The sequence below is a fragment of the Rhopalosiphum maidis genome, chromosome 2 (genome assembly GCF_003676215.2).
Source record: "Rhopalosiphum maidis isolate BTI-1 chromosome 2, ASM367621v3, whole genome shotgun sequence".
NCBI lineage: Eukaryota > Metazoa > Arthropoda > Insecta > Hemiptera > Aphididae > Rhopalosiphum > Rhopalosiphum maidis.
Window position 1 is genome coordinate 50888693 of NC_040878.1, and position 18850 is coordinate 50907542.

At 27.2% G+C, this 18850-nt stretch overlaps 1 protein-coding gene across 2 annotated transcripts in view; it reads right to left on the reverse strand.

Moving 5' to 3' along the window:
• The window catches only part of LOC113551184 (protein outspread), an 86121-nt gene that overhangs the window by 32217 nt on the left and 35054 nt on the right, over positions 1 to 18850 (reverse strand). For both annotated transcript variants that reach the window (XM_026953268.1, XM_026953267.1), the window contains exons 4-5: positions 7622 to 7819; positions 2461 to 2566 (exon numbers count right to left, since the gene is read on the reverse strand). In XM_026953268.1, coding sequence (XP_026809069.1) covers positions 2461 to 2566; positions 7622 to 7819 — 304 coding nt within the window. The remainder of the gene's footprint in view (positions 1 to 2460; positions 2567 to 7621; positions 7820 to 18850) is intronic.

Sequence of the window (18850 nt, forward strand, 5' to 3'; positions counted from 1 at the left end):
TTTCTCTGTAATAGATGTACTATTTTTTTCATCATTATTATTATTAATCAGATCGTGAAACCATCACAAAAGAGGACGATGACCGGCAGCCGTATACGATACATGATAGTCTTACATCAGGACGCGTATTATATATATATATCGTATATACTATATATATTATATAGGTAAAACGCGTCGTTTTGAATATTGAACACGGCCGAGGGGCTATCTGCTTTTCAACACGCTCGTCATGTGCGCTGCGGCTCATAGAATTTAGGATAATGCGATAGGACTCTGACAAAAATAGCGAAAAACAGTGACAACAGAGTCAGGGTATCTACTATAATATATACGCTGCATAACAAACTATTACAGGCATGTGGACTGCATTAGTGTCTTCTATTATTATCGTCGTACAAAACGGTAATTAAACGTATAATAATATAAGAACGCGCGAGATTAATGGAAACGGAACAGACTGCTATAGGTTATATTGATTAACATTCTGCATAATATACTATCCTCAGTATATCCGATATGTGAATGAGAAAAGTCCGCTATTTCAATTTTTATTAGACCATATTATATGGAAAATTATTAACTGACTTAAAAATATATCATATAGTCATCCATATCCGCTACATCTTATATAGACTATGAGTAATTGTTCTAAATTGTTGAGTATATAATATATTATGTATATTTTATTTTTAGTAGTAATATAATCAATAATGTACAGGACGCGCCGATCACCAATTATGATATTTATGTGTAAGTATTCAAATATTGTAGTATGTATACTTTTAAAACTTCCTATATGTCCTCAGCTAAACTTATACAATAATGGTCCAGACGATAATCTCGATAATTTCTATGTAACTATACCATAACAACTTAACGAGTTTAATTATATTAGTTGTACGTAATACTTTTTCAAAATTTCAAGCTTTAGACCGAGCTTAACATACTAAGTATAAAGCCTATAGTATATATAATAGATTACTAGGTCGAATATACAAATAACCCCCTCACCTAACTAAATTACGCCATAGGTTAATGGTGAATTCGGCAGAAATTTCGCTAATATATATATAATAGTATGCAGTTCAAAAGTTGTTAAAACGAAAATCTAGTACAACAAGAACATGTTAACAAAACCAATATTAAAACGAAAAAAATATTAACATTATTAACATAATCAAATAAACGTATATAACTATTCTGTCTTTTAAGAAATACATCAGATATTTTTGTGTGTAAATAGCTTTTGTGTTTAGATTGCTAAACGATCGATTTCAAACATCTTGACTAGTGTGTACACATACTAAAATATGTACTTTTAGTTTTTATCGTATAAGGCTGCACGCAAGAATTTGTAAAAATGTATATTCACGAGTAATGATTTTCATTTTTCACATACTATATAATATATTGTAATAAGAATATTATCCGTGCGTATATATTTACCGAAACCGTGTGTGGTTACCTGAAAACACGTCTAAACAGTCATGGTATCCCGTTTTTGCGGTTTTCGACGATGTATAGATTATAGATGGTGTATGTATATAAGTGCAAGAAACTACGTTGTACAATAATGTGATGAGATTCCGAATAATTCGTATTACAATAAAACGCAACGCGCGATATTCTAAAAAATATTTTTCACACATAATACGCAGCATATGCAAATAAAATGGAAATATCGTCATATAATACTAGAGAAAAAATTAAATCAGTAAATAGGTACTACGCACTCGATAAAAGAATCGAAGTGGAATATTATACATATTAAACCTATTTGTACAAATGCGTATAATATAATATATATATATATATGCATATGTAATATGTATGTTTACATATGAAACTATATAGTTAATTTGAATACCAAGACGACCGTAATATTATGGTGAAAATTCGAGGCTCAACAACGCGTTAATTTATACTATTATAATAATATATAAGGACATTTGTTGAGTGTAGACAGTTGTTTCGGACGTGTGCATATTATAATATAAGTAATATTTTAGGCAGCTACAACATCATAATATAAGTATCACCCGACGACTTTTTGACGTTCGGAATATTATATTGACGCAAACCGAAAAGAATGTTCGAATTGGTTTAATTGCGTATTTACATTATATTATACATAGGTCTCCACGATCGCGTACCTATATATTATTATATATAGCAACCAGTTTAACCAGCGTTCAACGCGAACCCGTTACACAATTGCCTGCACACGCGCGTATTATATATCAGATCCAAGGATAACACGCGCGAGCACTACTGCAGCAGCAGTAGCTCGATTGTCCGAGCGCAAACACTTGCAAGCACCATCCGCCGGAAGTAAAATTGTATTTTATTTTTAATTTTAATTATTTTATTTTTTTCATTATTTTCCTTTTGCATAATAAACACGCACGTACGTTGTTGCATACACAATACAGTCATTGTTAATATTCAATAATTTACCTCTGACTACTACTGGTCCATTCAGAGCACCGGATGTAGTGTTCGGACCTGGGAATGTCGAGTTCCGCTTGTGCTTTGGTACACCACCGTTGGTCGTTGGAGTTATCTAAAACAACGAAATAAAAATGTATAAACGCCTGTAACGAATATAATATAATATATTAAGTAATAAATAAATATTTATGATAACAATTCTTTAAGCTACACGATGTCTCATGTCTCATGTGTAGGCACAAAAACAGCATTCGATCAGATTACGTATTATACATATATAATAATATATATGTACTCGTATTTAATGTATTAAAATTATTAAATTATAATGTCTATCTAAATAATTTAATCATAAATATTAAATATAGATAAAATTTACCCACCCTAACTGTTTCGTATTAAAATGTATAGATAACACTTTAATTGTATACAAAAGTATCCTACAAACATTTCGAATAGTAAGCAATTCTGATATAATATTATCAACATTGTTATTAGTTATTACATATAAAATATAATTTATACACGAAGAAGTTTTTAAATTTAAATAATTACATAATTATAATAATAATATCAATATGAATTAGTAATAGTGATGAAAACCAGAAAACATGAATTAGTTATATATTATTGTTTTGTGTAATCTATTTTATTGACCTATAAATTATAATGATTTTATTAAAAAGACCAGAGGTAAAATACACACCAGAAGACGCTGACGGTTTTTGTATTGACTCTCTATCGAATTTACATAAAATCTATCAACACAAATATTGTTTTAAACTCGATTATCTCTTTATCGTCATTCAAAGGAAACCATAAGTCCATAACAAACATAGAAATGTCGATTTTATACCTTATATGTGTGCTCATTACACAAAGTACAATAGTATCGACTATCGAGTGACTAATGTCATACGGATTTGAATGGGGATAGCCACTGCGAACATATGCTAAATCTAGTATATATATATATATATATATATATATATTATATTATATAACAGCGTATTATATAGGTACACTCTTATATTATTGAGATCGTAATCTGAAACACTTTTAACTGTATATCGTTAGGATAAAAAGAATAAAAATAAATAAATTGAAGTCTATCACAAAACGTCAATTTTGAGGGGTGTGTATGAGTACGACAATACAATAATAATATAATGTAAATCACGTGGGCGCAGGATAACGCGTGGCAAAACCCTTATGGCCCGCCTACACTAGCACTCAAACACTGCAGGACTATTCGATAGTCTAAGTCAAGATATATATTTGTATTATTATAGTATATATTCCTCCATATGACCATATCGCGAAACCAATGGCATACATATAACAATATGTAAACGTCGTTGTTAGAAATAAAAAAAAAAAGAGTGTGCGCCATTAAACGAGCGTAAACGATTGCGGTAGTTCATGAGAGACTGTCACTGCTGCTGCTAGCTGTGTACAAAATTTACGTAAATCAAAACAGAAAATAATTCCGCACCAACCCTGCCGTCTGTGACGTTGATAATAAATCACACACGACACACACACAGGTATAAGGTATACCGCAATCGCGCGTCAGCCAGACATTCGATTATACAATTAACATGTGAATTGTGATTGAGCTACTGCAGAATTATACAGAGTGGTCCATCTAGCAGTAAAGTTTCTTTAAATAATGGAATAATTAAAATTTGGATTTTTAGATCAAAATATGAATTATGATTAATTATTTATTATACATAAAGCATAAAATACATTGAATTATATTTAGTTAAGTAATTCAGAAAATTTTAAAATCGTTATAGTTCCCAATTTCTTTATCGTTGACTATTATTCTTGATACATACCATTAACCTTATTTATATTTCAATTTAGATACATTGACAAGTTCAAAAAAACAACTTGCCTAATAGTTTACACTGCATTACCTACAGTGAAAAGGGGGGTTGTCATTAAAAACAAAGAAGTTTGTACCGCTACATGGGACGCTGTAAATTCTGTACAAAATCTATTTGAAAATAAAGTCTATGGATTAGACAAAAATTTCTGAATTTGAATAAATGCTTATTTAATGAATTACGCGGGGTTGATGATGCTTGATGAATCACTCTGTATATACTTGGACGACCTTGAAGGTATTATATATTTATATTATACATATTATATACATGCACACTACGGCGTGGCGGAGAACATTAGTCATTTTTTTTCCTTTTCTCGCTGTCAGGATGGCCACTACCGCGCACCTTCTAAAACGCGCTTATTATTATTATACGGGAAGCCTAAGGCGAATTCCTAAACCATAATTGGCCAATCGTGATCGAGTTTGCGAGTAAATATCACCCGTGGCAGTTATTCCCTCTCACGGCGTAGACGTTATATCGTCATTCGCCGATTCAGCGTTTATTGTATATAAATAAAATATAAAATTATACTAATTTATATATTTATATTATACACATATTATCAGCATTCCTTTAATAAAGAAAAATAAATGTTACTCGTCTCACCAAAAAATATCAGCCTCAGCGTCATGACAAATTTTTTTGGCGTTTGAAAGTTGGACTGATATGCGTGCACAGCTCGTCGATGCCGGTATTTAAATGACGTTTAACTAGAACCGATACGATCGAATTGATCATTGGTCACGGCTCGTTAAAACGTCCGTCTATATACGTGGTCTTAATTAATATGTAAAACAATCTACAGAAAGTCAAAAAAAGGAAAATGATCTGGTTTATAACCCACGTGCCGTGTTCCAAGACAATAAGCATCGATAAACTCTATATAAAATACAAATATACACACACAATCTTATATTATTATATAAACAGTCTAATCTTCATTGGCTCATATTCGTAAGTGGTTTGAAGTATTATAATAATATGATGGGTATACCAGCCTGGATTCATATATATTTCTACATATTATAGTCTCAGCGACCGAGTGCGTTAAACTTGTTTAAATACGTTTAGGAATCAAATGATAATATTACAATATAGTATATACAATGATATACAACTATACAGCTATACAAGTAAGTAGTATTTATGTTTATTATATAATATATAGACGGCTATTAGTAAGGAGGCAGGACACGGACTTAACTCCTTCAAATAATTCTTTATAGGCACACAAAAATATTTAAAACATTTAGAATAATTATTGGGAAATGTGGTTGTGCGAATTTGTTGTACTTTTGTAAACGAAAGCTTTATGAAAAAAAAAATAGGATTAAATTCCACTTAATCTTCACCTATGTTGGTATACTTATAAAAAGCATTATATATACGCATGTACTATACATGATAATAACGCAACTCTTCGTGACCCGACGAGTCAGAAGTTTATTTTTAAATCGTTCTAAGTAGATACATATTTTTGTATAGTTGTGAGGATAGAAAAATACGAACGAATCTGATGGATTGGTTGAAAAGTTTACTATTAAAAATTTTCCTCTTTCCTCCAATGAGATCTTCGTTCAGTTTGACAGCACACAAGCTGTTTCGGGTTTCCATAACACGTAATGTCGTTTACACAATAGACGCGTTGTGTATTATATGTCGTGTAGTATTTCTAACGATGAACTAGATCACACAGTCTGCAGTGTACGTATCTAAAGCGGATCGAAACGAATGGGTGGAGAGGGAGGCTGATGAATCGTAGGATTTTGCTGACACGCGGCTGACATATGTGAACATAACAGACCGATACTATATAATATACATCACGATCATCGGGAAGATAGACTAGCAATAACAGTAATAATATAGATCGGGATATCGGCTTTGGTTGGATTGGAGGTCTTGGAACCGGTTTATCTGGGTACTAGTACCCGTGTGTATTTTTTTTCATACGAAACAAAACAAAGTTAATAATTATATATATTTTATAGGCCCTCCGAAAATACAGAAAAAACCTATCACGATCGGCACTCCCAATAAAATAACAGACAAGTATTTTTTTGGACGATATAATAGTTACGTTAGTAAAAATGACATAATGACAGACATGGGCCAATGAAAGTAATTTTATTTTCGACGTAACCTCGAAGGCACGATTTAATCATTCTAAATAATAATAATAATAATAATAAAAAAATATATAACTCATACCCAGTCCATATAGTAGTCGATTTTAGTAAAGTATTTTCAACAATGAAGAGCAGTTTCTTCAACAAAGTTTATAATAATACGGAAGTCTGATTTATCGATGTGTGTAATAAATTATAAAAATATAAATACTTAGGTACATCATACTCGAATCAATTACAATAAATAATTCTTTATTATTTGCTTCATTAATAATGAAATTAAATCATTTGCATACCTAAAAATGCAGTATATACCTAACATCTGTTATTTATTTTTATAATTCACATCCAATAAAATGTAAACAACCTTTACGTTCAATTTCCAATTACCTCTTTTATATATTTAATACCAGAGGCCAAGAGAATCAAATACAAGATAAATATATATATAATTTATTGAGTAATAATATAATATAGTATATGAGTGTTGATATATTTAATAGTATACTTGAAATTAAAACATAATACAACTTAAATTAAATGATGAACTTAATCATGAAATAAGATAAATCAGAACATAATGCTTCTATTATTCGTATATTCTTAGCAATAATATTCTTGATTTGTTGAATTTATTTTTACGTGTTATGTACAATCTGGCTAAAAGTAACAAATATAACATGATGATAAACTTTTTTGAAAAAAAGAGCCACCTATTAATACGTTCTAATACACTATTATTTTTATTATTATTAATAAATCTTGTATCAGATATACTTACACTCTAAGCGACCATGGGGAATAATTGGTACTATAGCAGATGTCAAATTTTTAATTAAGGGATTCGTATGAGTACCTAGGTTAAGATGATTTGTTAATTTAAATATTTAATAATAATAATAATAATTTGATTCAAATTAAATACAGTTATTTATTATAATTGGATGGTATTTTTAAAATATGATTTAAAAAGAATATAGAATTATGTTAGAATATGTTATAGAATTACATTTCGATTACATCTGTGTAAATAATAAGCAATCAACACAAAATAATTTAAAAACAATAACTATACGATTTGTTTTTTGTTTATATTATATATTATATAATATATACAATAGAATTAGTTATTTATACCTGAGTAGTATGACGCATATATGAGGTAAGTACGTCCTTCCAACCCTTGGCTTCTTCTCTGCAAGCTCCTCTAACGAAGTGAATACTCCGATCGGAGGATGTAACAGCTAAACTGTGTGGATTTCCGGTCGCTTCGTCAGCTTCTTCCACGGCGACGGCTGTGAACATGTCCAATCGAGCTTGCGGTACGGTGTCCGGCTAAAAGGAAAAATATATACATATAAATGAGACACTTTGTAAATATTCATCATTAATGCCTGTATATATTGTTATTATATGGGTAAGAAACTGAGACACTGCACTGTCCGGAAGCCATTCTATTCTAACAAACGCCTACGTGGGACATTCGAGGACATAAAATACACATAACATGATGGATTATCGATGAACGCTGCAAGTCTTTGAAACAAGGTTGCATAGCTATATTTTGACATAGACAATGATGAAGAATCAATTTATCTAATCACAATAGGTTTGTGCGTCTTAAATTTGAATAGCATGTAGATACCTATATATATATATCAGAGTATTATCAAGAATATAGCTATACATATAATGATTTCAAACAAAAGTGTTAAGGGCTTACGACGATAGAAGCAAACATATAGGTAAATTAAAAAACAATATTTTAAAATTTTGATAGATATAAAATCACACACGTTATAATTCCATACATTTAATTAAATATTGAAATAACACTATTTATTACCTATCTAGAAAATAATTTAATGTTTACGATTGCATGGAATCATCATTCAACTTCCGTAAATGAGGTGAAGTGACCAACAAAATATTAATTTATTATATCATTAGGTAGATACGCAAAATATTAGTAGTCACTAGTCATTACCTGCTTGAGATTTGTTTTTTAAAATTTTAGAGATGTGTAATGTATACCTAGCTATAGTATATTATTATTTTTATTTACATCCATGCGGCAAATACATTAAAATAAAAATGTCAAACAATATAATGATATAGGTATCGCGTACCTTTGCTATACATTGAGTGTTTCGAGGAATCTAAATAAATAGGTAGGTATTTTATACTTATTTGAGTATTAAAATTTTAAAAACGATAGTACAAAAAACGAGTGACCTATAAAAACTTGGTATTTAATTAAAAATCTTTTTTTTTTTTTTTAGTATAAATAATATCACTTAAAGACATATAATACGCACAGTGGTATTTTGTTCTAACCATGTTTAATGGACCTGCAGCTATACTAAAGAAGTAATAGGTATATTTGGAACTAAAATTATCATAAAGTTATAAGGTACAATGAAATTTTTATTCTGTCATAACACCGAGCGTTGTAAAAAAAAAAAAAAGGTATAAATCGTTTAGTCATAAACATAAATGTCAAATGTAATAAAAACCGTTAAAAAATAAAGAAATTTGTATACACACACATATATATATATATATATATATATATATATATGTGTGTGTGTATGTGTGTGTGTGTGTGCTGTACTTATTAATATTTAATAGATAGGTACCCATGTTTATTCGTATTAGTCGATACGTTTTAATGTTCATTTTTTTCCCGAAAAATATACGTTTAGAAATACCTAAGTTTTTAATAAAAAATTATATACAAACACATATATGCGTATATACATATAACACGCATGTACACAAAATTATTATTAATGTGTATAAAATACACACACGGGTGCAAAATATAAGCTAACTAATGCATCCAAAACAGTGCATAATATAATTATTATTTTTTTATGAAACACGTTAATAATAATAGATTGAAATCCACGTTTTGTAAATATTTTCTAAATACTAGCTATATTGAATCCAATTAATACGTTTACTTAAACCTATAAATAATAGGGGTAATTATGCATGTTTACAGTGTTACTAAGGAAATACATGTATGTACCTTTTAGCAACATGTTTAACTTAAATTTATATTCAAATATATCATATATATATATAAGAGATAGTCGTGTGCACGTGTAGGACCACCCCCTCCTACGCCCAGAAAAATTATCGAATAATACTCGTAAAATACCTATAGAAACTTGATGACGACTACAACGGCTGAATAGCGTAACAGCTAAATACGTTTAAAAAAATCAATACTATCGTTATGAGTTTATTTAAAAGACAAATATTAATTACTATAAATATATATATGCATAATATATAATATAGTATACCACGCGATACTAAACGTACATGGGTAGTTGATACACTCCTCCACGGTAACAGTAGCACGTCAGTTGCATTATATTTACAATAGATTAAAGGTAAATTATATCTCATGGACGATTTGGTAAATTCGAAAAGTAAAAGCTCAGTAAACACGTTTAAAAAATAATCATCAAACAAACCTGTGCTATATATACGAGGGTATTTCAATTTCTTATGCGCTCAGAAATCGGTCGGTAAAACATCTATAAATAATAATATATACTTAAAAAAAAAAAAAGTTGAATACTGCAGATCGAGCGATATCCACGTGTACACACAATAATAAAACAATTGGCGTCGGCAGTCGATCTTCATGATAATATACTATATTATATTTATATATTATAATATTACATACATATTATTATTATAAAATATTAGATCTAGCGGCGAAATCGCAACGAAGGCGTCTACGCCACAACAATAGGACAACCACCAACGCCATCATTGCAGATTGGACGTGCAATTATTCCCTCGTAGGGCACACACGGCGATTATTATTATTTTTTTCACTTTTACAATAAAATAACTTACTATATAAATAGAAAATTATAATCATGATTCATTATTACACGCTCAAAGAATATATAGATACAACTATATACGAATGATATAGGAAATTTCATCTAAACATATTATATTAAACGATATAAATAATGTATATAATATATATGCATATCTTTATATGTATGAACATGTTCAGTGAGATTATTATTCTCTTGAAGATTAAATGAAAATTAAATATTATGTGTATTATGCACTTACATATAAACGCAATTTAAAAAATAAAATTTTAACGAAATACCTTAAATATAGCTATTTATAGTTGCGTATTTACTATACTTACTACATTATACATAATAATAAATGTGCATATACGTGTATTATACCAAATTTAAAAACAGTATACTATACGACGACCTTGTTTATACATACAAGAGTGGTTTTAAAAATATTGATTGATAACGATAACCAAAATACAGTGGAACCTCGTTATGTTGAAATTCATGGAAAATGCAATTTTTTCGACTTATAGAGGTTTCCTACTTACTAAGGTTTTCAAGTTTTCAAAATTTAGGAAAAAATTTTGACTTAAAGAATTTTTAAAATGTTTATACGTATATTATAGTTTTTAACTATTATATAGTTATAGTATAAACACATAATTACAATGTGTTTTATTATTGTTATTGTTTTAAAATTATCACTAAAAAATTATGATAAAAAATGTGATTAAATATTAAATTATTAATAATTTTTATATTTGATACCACCATACACATTTAACCGATTGATCGCATCTGAAAATATCGAATGTACTGAAAATAAACCGAATGAAAAATACAATAATTAACATAAAATAAACGCGATTAGATTAAATCATTAGAACGCACAAGCTGATTAAACAAATGATTATAAAAATTATCAGTCATTATCCATCAATGTTCGGAACTAAGAATGTTCAAATTATTCATAGTTTTTTTTTCGAGTAATTGAATATTTTCACAAGGGAATGGCATGTATTTCGACTTATCAAGGTTTTCGAAGAATGGAGGGTTTGACTTATCGAGGTTCCAACTACATTCATAGAATAAATAAATATAGAATATAATATACTAATACAGTAAGGTATTCAGATTTTTAAGGGTAAGTGGGGGGATTTAAAAAATGTTACAAATTAAATTATTTTAAATTTTGTGTGGTTTTTATATTATTACATCTTATTAATTTTTTTTTAAATATTTTTTAAGATTTTATTATATTTATTATTACAGATTAATTACATTAACATTTCAATATGGACAATATTATTTTGAAAAACGCTATGGAAATTCGAAAATTCACTAAGATTGGGAATTATAAGACATCGATATAAGCATATTACATCAACGCGAGTTAACAGCAATAGTGTATTACAGTGCTGCTAGTCAGTTATGTATACGTCGTATACTATACGATATCTTACAGAAATCCAATAGTTATATTTTTGATGAGTAGTGGTAATTGCTGGAAATTTAATCTAAACAGACTTCCGTGGGGGAACACATTTTATCTAAAAATGATTGAAATTGGATACAAAATTATAGTCAATGGTACACACATTTGTAATTGTTTTTATTATTTAACAATTTATAATATACTATATTTATAGTACATATTATGTACATTACCTGCAGTTACCTTAATGGTAATAATAATTAGACGTCGCCACGCCGTGCTTTACTACTGGTGTCTTATAATTGACCAGTGTGTGTGCGGGGGCACAGACATACAATAAAATATATCTGATTTTTCGTTCCTTTTGCAATCTTTTGCCGATTATATTATTAAGTTAACACAAATATGATTATTTGAGTACGCAGTTTTTATCATGCTAGCAGAGCTCCGAACTAGTATAATATTAATATATTATTATTATGGTATTGATAATATTGTGTATTTTGTAAGATATCGGAAAACTGCACATACGTGTTTTCAAGGAGAATATAATTACGTGCACCGAATCGGTGGATGGCAGAATATTTTTAACGTATACAAGTATAATGTAATGATATATAAAATATGATATTTTCATAAAAGTGTTTCGATATATCATACTATAGAAGAGGTGAGGTGAAAACGAGTAAAAAAAAAATACTAGCACCATTTTCCACGGTAGCCTATAAGAGGTGAACGGACCCTGTTGGGTTTCCGTGTTCAGTCGCTCGTCATCATCGTCATGTGTATATGCAGATTTAATATTAGCCTTGATCATCATCAATACATAATCACGATAATAATAAAATAGTGATAATAACAACAACGCGTTGAAGATTAGACGATGGTTATATTATACTTGTATTATTATGTAGCATTATAGCTGGCCGCACGGGCAAGGAGGCGTGTTTTTACAGAGAAGCAAACATAATAATATATGAGCACGTTTTGTTAGGGAATTTTATTGAATACGAATAACAAAATGAAAATTAAATAACGCGTAACTAATTATGCGTGATATTAATCATTACGCATCATACTCTTGGTCTATTTTTTAATTTTAATTTAGGCACACAGAGGTTTTTTAGGACATTTTATTAATCAAATATTATTAATCTGATCGTCTAATTAAAATTTAGATTTGATTTATTCAAATTAAATTCCATCGTTTTATTGTAAATTATCAATAACTAAAAATTACAGTATTTATTCAATAACTTTATTTTTATTGAAATGTTGAATTTTTAAAGAAACAAGATAAGTATTAAGTAAATAAATATTATTAACTACTGCCAATGAAGGTAAAATTATTTCGCAAAATGAATAATTAACTACTTATAAAATATCTGATAATTAATTTGTACGGACAATTAGTAAATTATTGTTAGTATATATCTACATTAATAAATAAGCTCCAACCTAAATAATGTATTATACACTTTTTAATTATAGGTCATAAAGATTTAATGATAATAAATTACTCACAAAGATATCATACATAAAATAAAATCAATTTAAAGAAAAAACAATGACAAGTCGTACATTATTATTATATTCAATCATAATAATATTGATTTAAGATAATAATTGACAAGCTATAAGATAATAAATACTTGAACATTACAATACAATAAATTCTAAGAAATTAAAAAACGTCAAATTCTTAATTCAATTAATATAAATAGTATGATAAAACAATATGTTCTCTTTAAATTATTGCTATTTAATATGTTTTAAGATATTTTATATTGACTCTTTCCTGTGAGCAAATATCATAACCATCTTAATAATAAAATATAAATTTAAACCTACTAAACATAGACCTGGTTATATCTAATATTAATTTTTGTATTAAAAAAAATCCATGAGTCGTTTGCCCAATTGAAAATTCAAATTAAATAAATTGTATATTTTTAAATTTAAATTAAAAAAAGGTGGGCAAGTGGGTATCGCTCTGCTGTATAGTAGAGATGGAGATAATGGATGGGTTAAATTTGAATGCAATGACGGGTATCTATCATTGTATATGAAAAATAATTCTGAACGGAGATGATTTGTCAGTCTAGGATAATTAGTAGGATGTATTATATTCTTACCTATGTTTAAATTGTACTACTAAATCGTTATTTTATTCGATTTCGTAGAAAAATAAATTTCATATACGCTCATAAAATTTTTTCTATATTGACGCTGGAGTTTTTTTTTTTACAGTTATTTGAAGAAAAAGTTATGGAGAATCTTGGTATTGGGTTTTTTTAACCTTAGATAAAAATTGCAAGAATTTTATAAATTTTCAACTTCAAAGTTCATTGCAAATTTTCGTGATTTTGACATATTTTGTATACATTTGAACTTTTAATGCTTATAAACAAAAATTGTGACTAATGTTTTTTAAATTTTTTTTACTACAACAAGAAAAACTTATAATAAACCTTGTATTAAATTTTAAAGATTTTTTATATCGGTATTTCAAGAAAAAAAATTTAGAAAAATCGAAAATTTTAATGTCTTATAAATAGTTTAAATTCTAAATATTTTGAAAATTTAATCGATAACGCTAATATAAACATTTGGTAAAAACTTTAAGTATTTACATTGATTCGTTTTTGAGTTACAGCAAAATCAAAAAATCGATTTTTTCGAAAAGTAATTATGCGTAAATATTCCCGTTATTCCGTTACTTTTTTGGGGTTTTTCCCTACGCTTTAAAAAAATACGCTTTTTACTTTTGACACCCTAAAATACCAACTAGATTCAATTTGCTTTTCAAAGAGGGGCTGAAGTAAAAAATCAAAGCACTATTACTATTCTAAAACGTGATGAAAAACGCAAAAATAAAAAAACACACACATCATTGTAAAATCAATACATTCATCTCTCCGTTCAGAATCTAATAACAAATAAATTAACAGAATGGATAAATAAAAAAATTGAGGTCAATATATATGTAATATGTTCATAAAAATACAGTAAGAACATTCAAATAATATAATTGTCGATTATAAAAAATAGGAAATTCAATTTCTGATAAAAGCAGTAGTATACAATATAATCACAATATACATGCACTTTGGGAAAATGTCCTTATTCAGATCAGATATAAGTTTGAGTTTGTGATACCAAATGTGTAAAGTATTTGTAAGGAAGTATTTTAATACTTTTTTTGTGTTTGAATATTAGTTTAAATACTTTAAAAAAATAGTATTTGAATACAAATTCTTAATTTGTTTTTTTAATATTTTTATTTTATATTTTAATACTCTTTTTAAAAAGAAATGTATTTGTATTTATAATTTATAAACCTGGCTGTAGTGGTCATTAAAAACATGAAATTTAGCATGAACACGAAAAACTTGATATTATAGTTTTTTTTTTTTATGATTACCATAATGTAAATGTATAATAATAAAGCATCAATAAAATATATTATATATATATACAAAATATAATAAATAGTATTAATAATTAATGTATGATTGGAGTAAATATTTTATTTAAACTTAAAAAATTGTATATTAGGTAAAAAAAAAATTTAAAAAATAATATTATCTAGAGTAATATTATATTTCAATAATTTTTCAAAAATTCAAAAATGTATTTCAATAACTGTTACCATTTATTTTACTACATAATAAAAGTATTCTTTACAATGTTAGCCAACCCATATTTTCAAATGTAAGAAATATATATTACGTAATATAGTAGAAAGACTAATACCAATTTTATAAGATCACTTATTGTTGTTAAAATAAATTGCAATTATCCTGTTTTAGTAATAACTAAAGTTATAACCACAAATAATAATTAAGCAAAATGCACATTTTACTCTCTCTTTAAATACATATATAAGTTGTACTTTAAATTTCGAGAAAGTGAAACGTCAAGTTGACAATTTTAACTATGCTACTAGTGTTAGTAGTAGTAGCTACAACTACGACGTACTCGTATCACCTGTTTTTGTATTCACATTTCACATAACCAAACATCGTTATAATATTGGTATTATAAGTGTATAAACAACTATAAAATGCGGTTAGATATATTTAAGCGAAACGAAGGAAATTAGTCGACGAACCGAAATGTTGAGGTTTTAATCAGATAAAGAGGATAACGCAAGAGACACCACTATTTCACATATATAGACCGTGTCGAAAACGCTCTTACTTCGGGAAAAGTTATCAGTTTCGATTTCAATTATATATACCGCAGCTGCAGGTATGTTGAAATTCTAAATATTGTTTTTACTTTATTGTTTTTTTAATACACATTGCATGTTGCTTAACGACTTCTTAGTAAAATACTTAAAAAATATAGTGAATAGTTTAGGCTTTCGTCACAATAATTTACTTGTTGAAATTAAATATAAATATTACAGTTTTATTAAAATCTTTAGGGTCAGTACTTAGCACTAATTATTTTATTTCTAAAATATACCTTATACTAAATCTAGTAAGTGAAGAAGTGTGTTTAATTTTTGAATTAATAAATATCATAACTTTACAAGTTTACAGTTATGTTTTACATAATTAGTTAGTAAAATAATAATACAATTTCCAGTAGATATTTTCATTTACTTATTTTTTTAAAAGCATTTCATGTTTAAAATGAGAACAAGAGACTATAAGTGTAACTTGATTAGGTACCAATACTTTATTGAATATTCCTAAATTATATTAATTTTTCATATTTTTATTTTTTTTTTATGTTAAGCTAACATGTAAAGCCTATTAAAATTCAAAGAATATAATATATATATTTATTCAATATGAGTTCTTATTTAATGTCAAACGTTTATTAAGACACGGTGATTTTCAACAAATGGTAAATTCTAAACCAACAGTTAGTCAAGTCAATTTCAACAATTTTGTGTTTAGCCCTAAAAAAATGTATTCATCAGACCGAAAAATTAAATGTTTAAAGCACAATTTCCTCGAATAGCGTTAATATCATAATTAAGGATGAATTTCATATTTTAAACATTTTAATGTCTGCTTAATAATTAATAACAAATGATTTTTTTTGTTCTTGCTAGTTCATACTATCTTTTTAATTGTTGGTATGCTCAACTACACCCAGTTATATTTTAAAAATCTTGTATGAATGTATTTGATTAATTTAAAGTTCATATATTTTAATTGTATGCGCTTCATTGATATTTGAATTAAATAAGTACAAGCTTATTTTTGAAAGTTAATAATATATAGCTGATATAGTTTTAAATGTAAATTCATTATAACTATGGGTTATTGCATTAGTTATAATTAATAGGTACTTAGACATATTTTCTATGCATATATCCTCGATATTGTTCTAAGAGTATATTAAAATTAAATTTTTGTTAATCTTCGTTTAGCGGTTCCAACCATATTTTTTGAAAATGCCAAAAATATTTTTGTTGTAGATTGGCGAATAATATTTTTAAAACAATAAATTATATTTAAACTCATATTTTTTGTCATTTTATAAATGCACATCACGGCAATTTGGAAAATATATCTAAGTATACTATCAAGGTATCAACATAATTCTGACTAACTGCTAATTTGCGTCATTAATAAAAAAATCTTTGCATATTGACATATAGTTAATGTTATTTTTTTAAACAATACAGAAAAATTCAACAATAATAGATTATACAATATTTCAAAATAGTAGATTTCTAATAATATAAACGAGGAACACTGTGAAGTACACATATAATTACCAAAATTTAAGAAACATTAATTACACGATATTGTAGTGTGGTTGTCTGTTAATAATTATATAATAAAATAACAATATAAATGTCAAGAAGCACTATTTACTCGAATAACATCTAGTACCTACTACCTAGATAGTAACTATAAAAAGTGACGTTTTCAGAGATTTGTAATAAGTCATATACTATCTACTACTGTGTTATATTTTAAGAGTAAAACACAAAAAGTAGGTTCTTAGTTAAATAATTACTTATGTAAATATTCGTGATCATACGACTAATAATATAACCTGAACAAAAAACAACGTTCAACGATGAACAAATACAGTGAAATACACACCCCTAAAACCTCGTCATATATATTATAATATTATTCACTTGGGGCGGGTGGTTCACACATGTTTTTTATGATTTATTGCGTGTTGAGAAGATAAAGATAGATGCGCGTCTACTTAATATAAAAACAAATAATATAGTGAGGTATAGTACGCAGTACCTTCGTACATAATATAAATCGTAATAAAGCAGTGAACATGGTTATAATAAAGCCAAAAGTGTGTAATATTTTTATTTTTTTATTAATGTTATTATTTTTTTTTTTTTGCTCGCACATTAAGGCGGTGATGGCGTCTTGCTATATCAGATACAGACTAAGGGTTGTCTATATATAATGCATATTATAATAAAATACTCCAAGTTGATATAATATAATAGGGTGCGGTAAACATACACAACAACACGGCTTATAATAGTAATAAGTAAAATTCGAGACGATTGTGAAATTGCATTAGAGTTATAAAATATTAAAGACTGCAGTTTGAGATTTAAAAATCTAGGAAAAAATCAAAATTCTCAAATTAGTATAAGTGTTTTTTGCTTTTGATTATTCAAACAAATAAAATTGTTCAATGTATTTAATATGGTGTACCAGATGTTCAAATGTGCTAAAATATGGGTATATTTCGTACTATCCAACGGAATACTGAACGATAATTGATTGAAAAAGTATATATAATATATACTATATAACATTATACAATTTTTATTATTATCTCCTCAAAACTTAAAAAAATTGTATAAATAAATAATAATTGTATAATTGTATAAATTGTAACACTTTACTGGATAACAATACAAATAAAATAAAAAAAATGTATTATAATAATACGAATATTTTGATTAGGCTTATAATCAATAGTAAATATAAGAAACATAAATTGAAAAAATATTGACATATCCGCGCATGTTAGTGTCATACAAATGTATACACATAACAAATTTGAATTCAGTAGAAATAATTTTATGCCGATACCAACATGTTTTAATACTTGAGTTAACTTGTT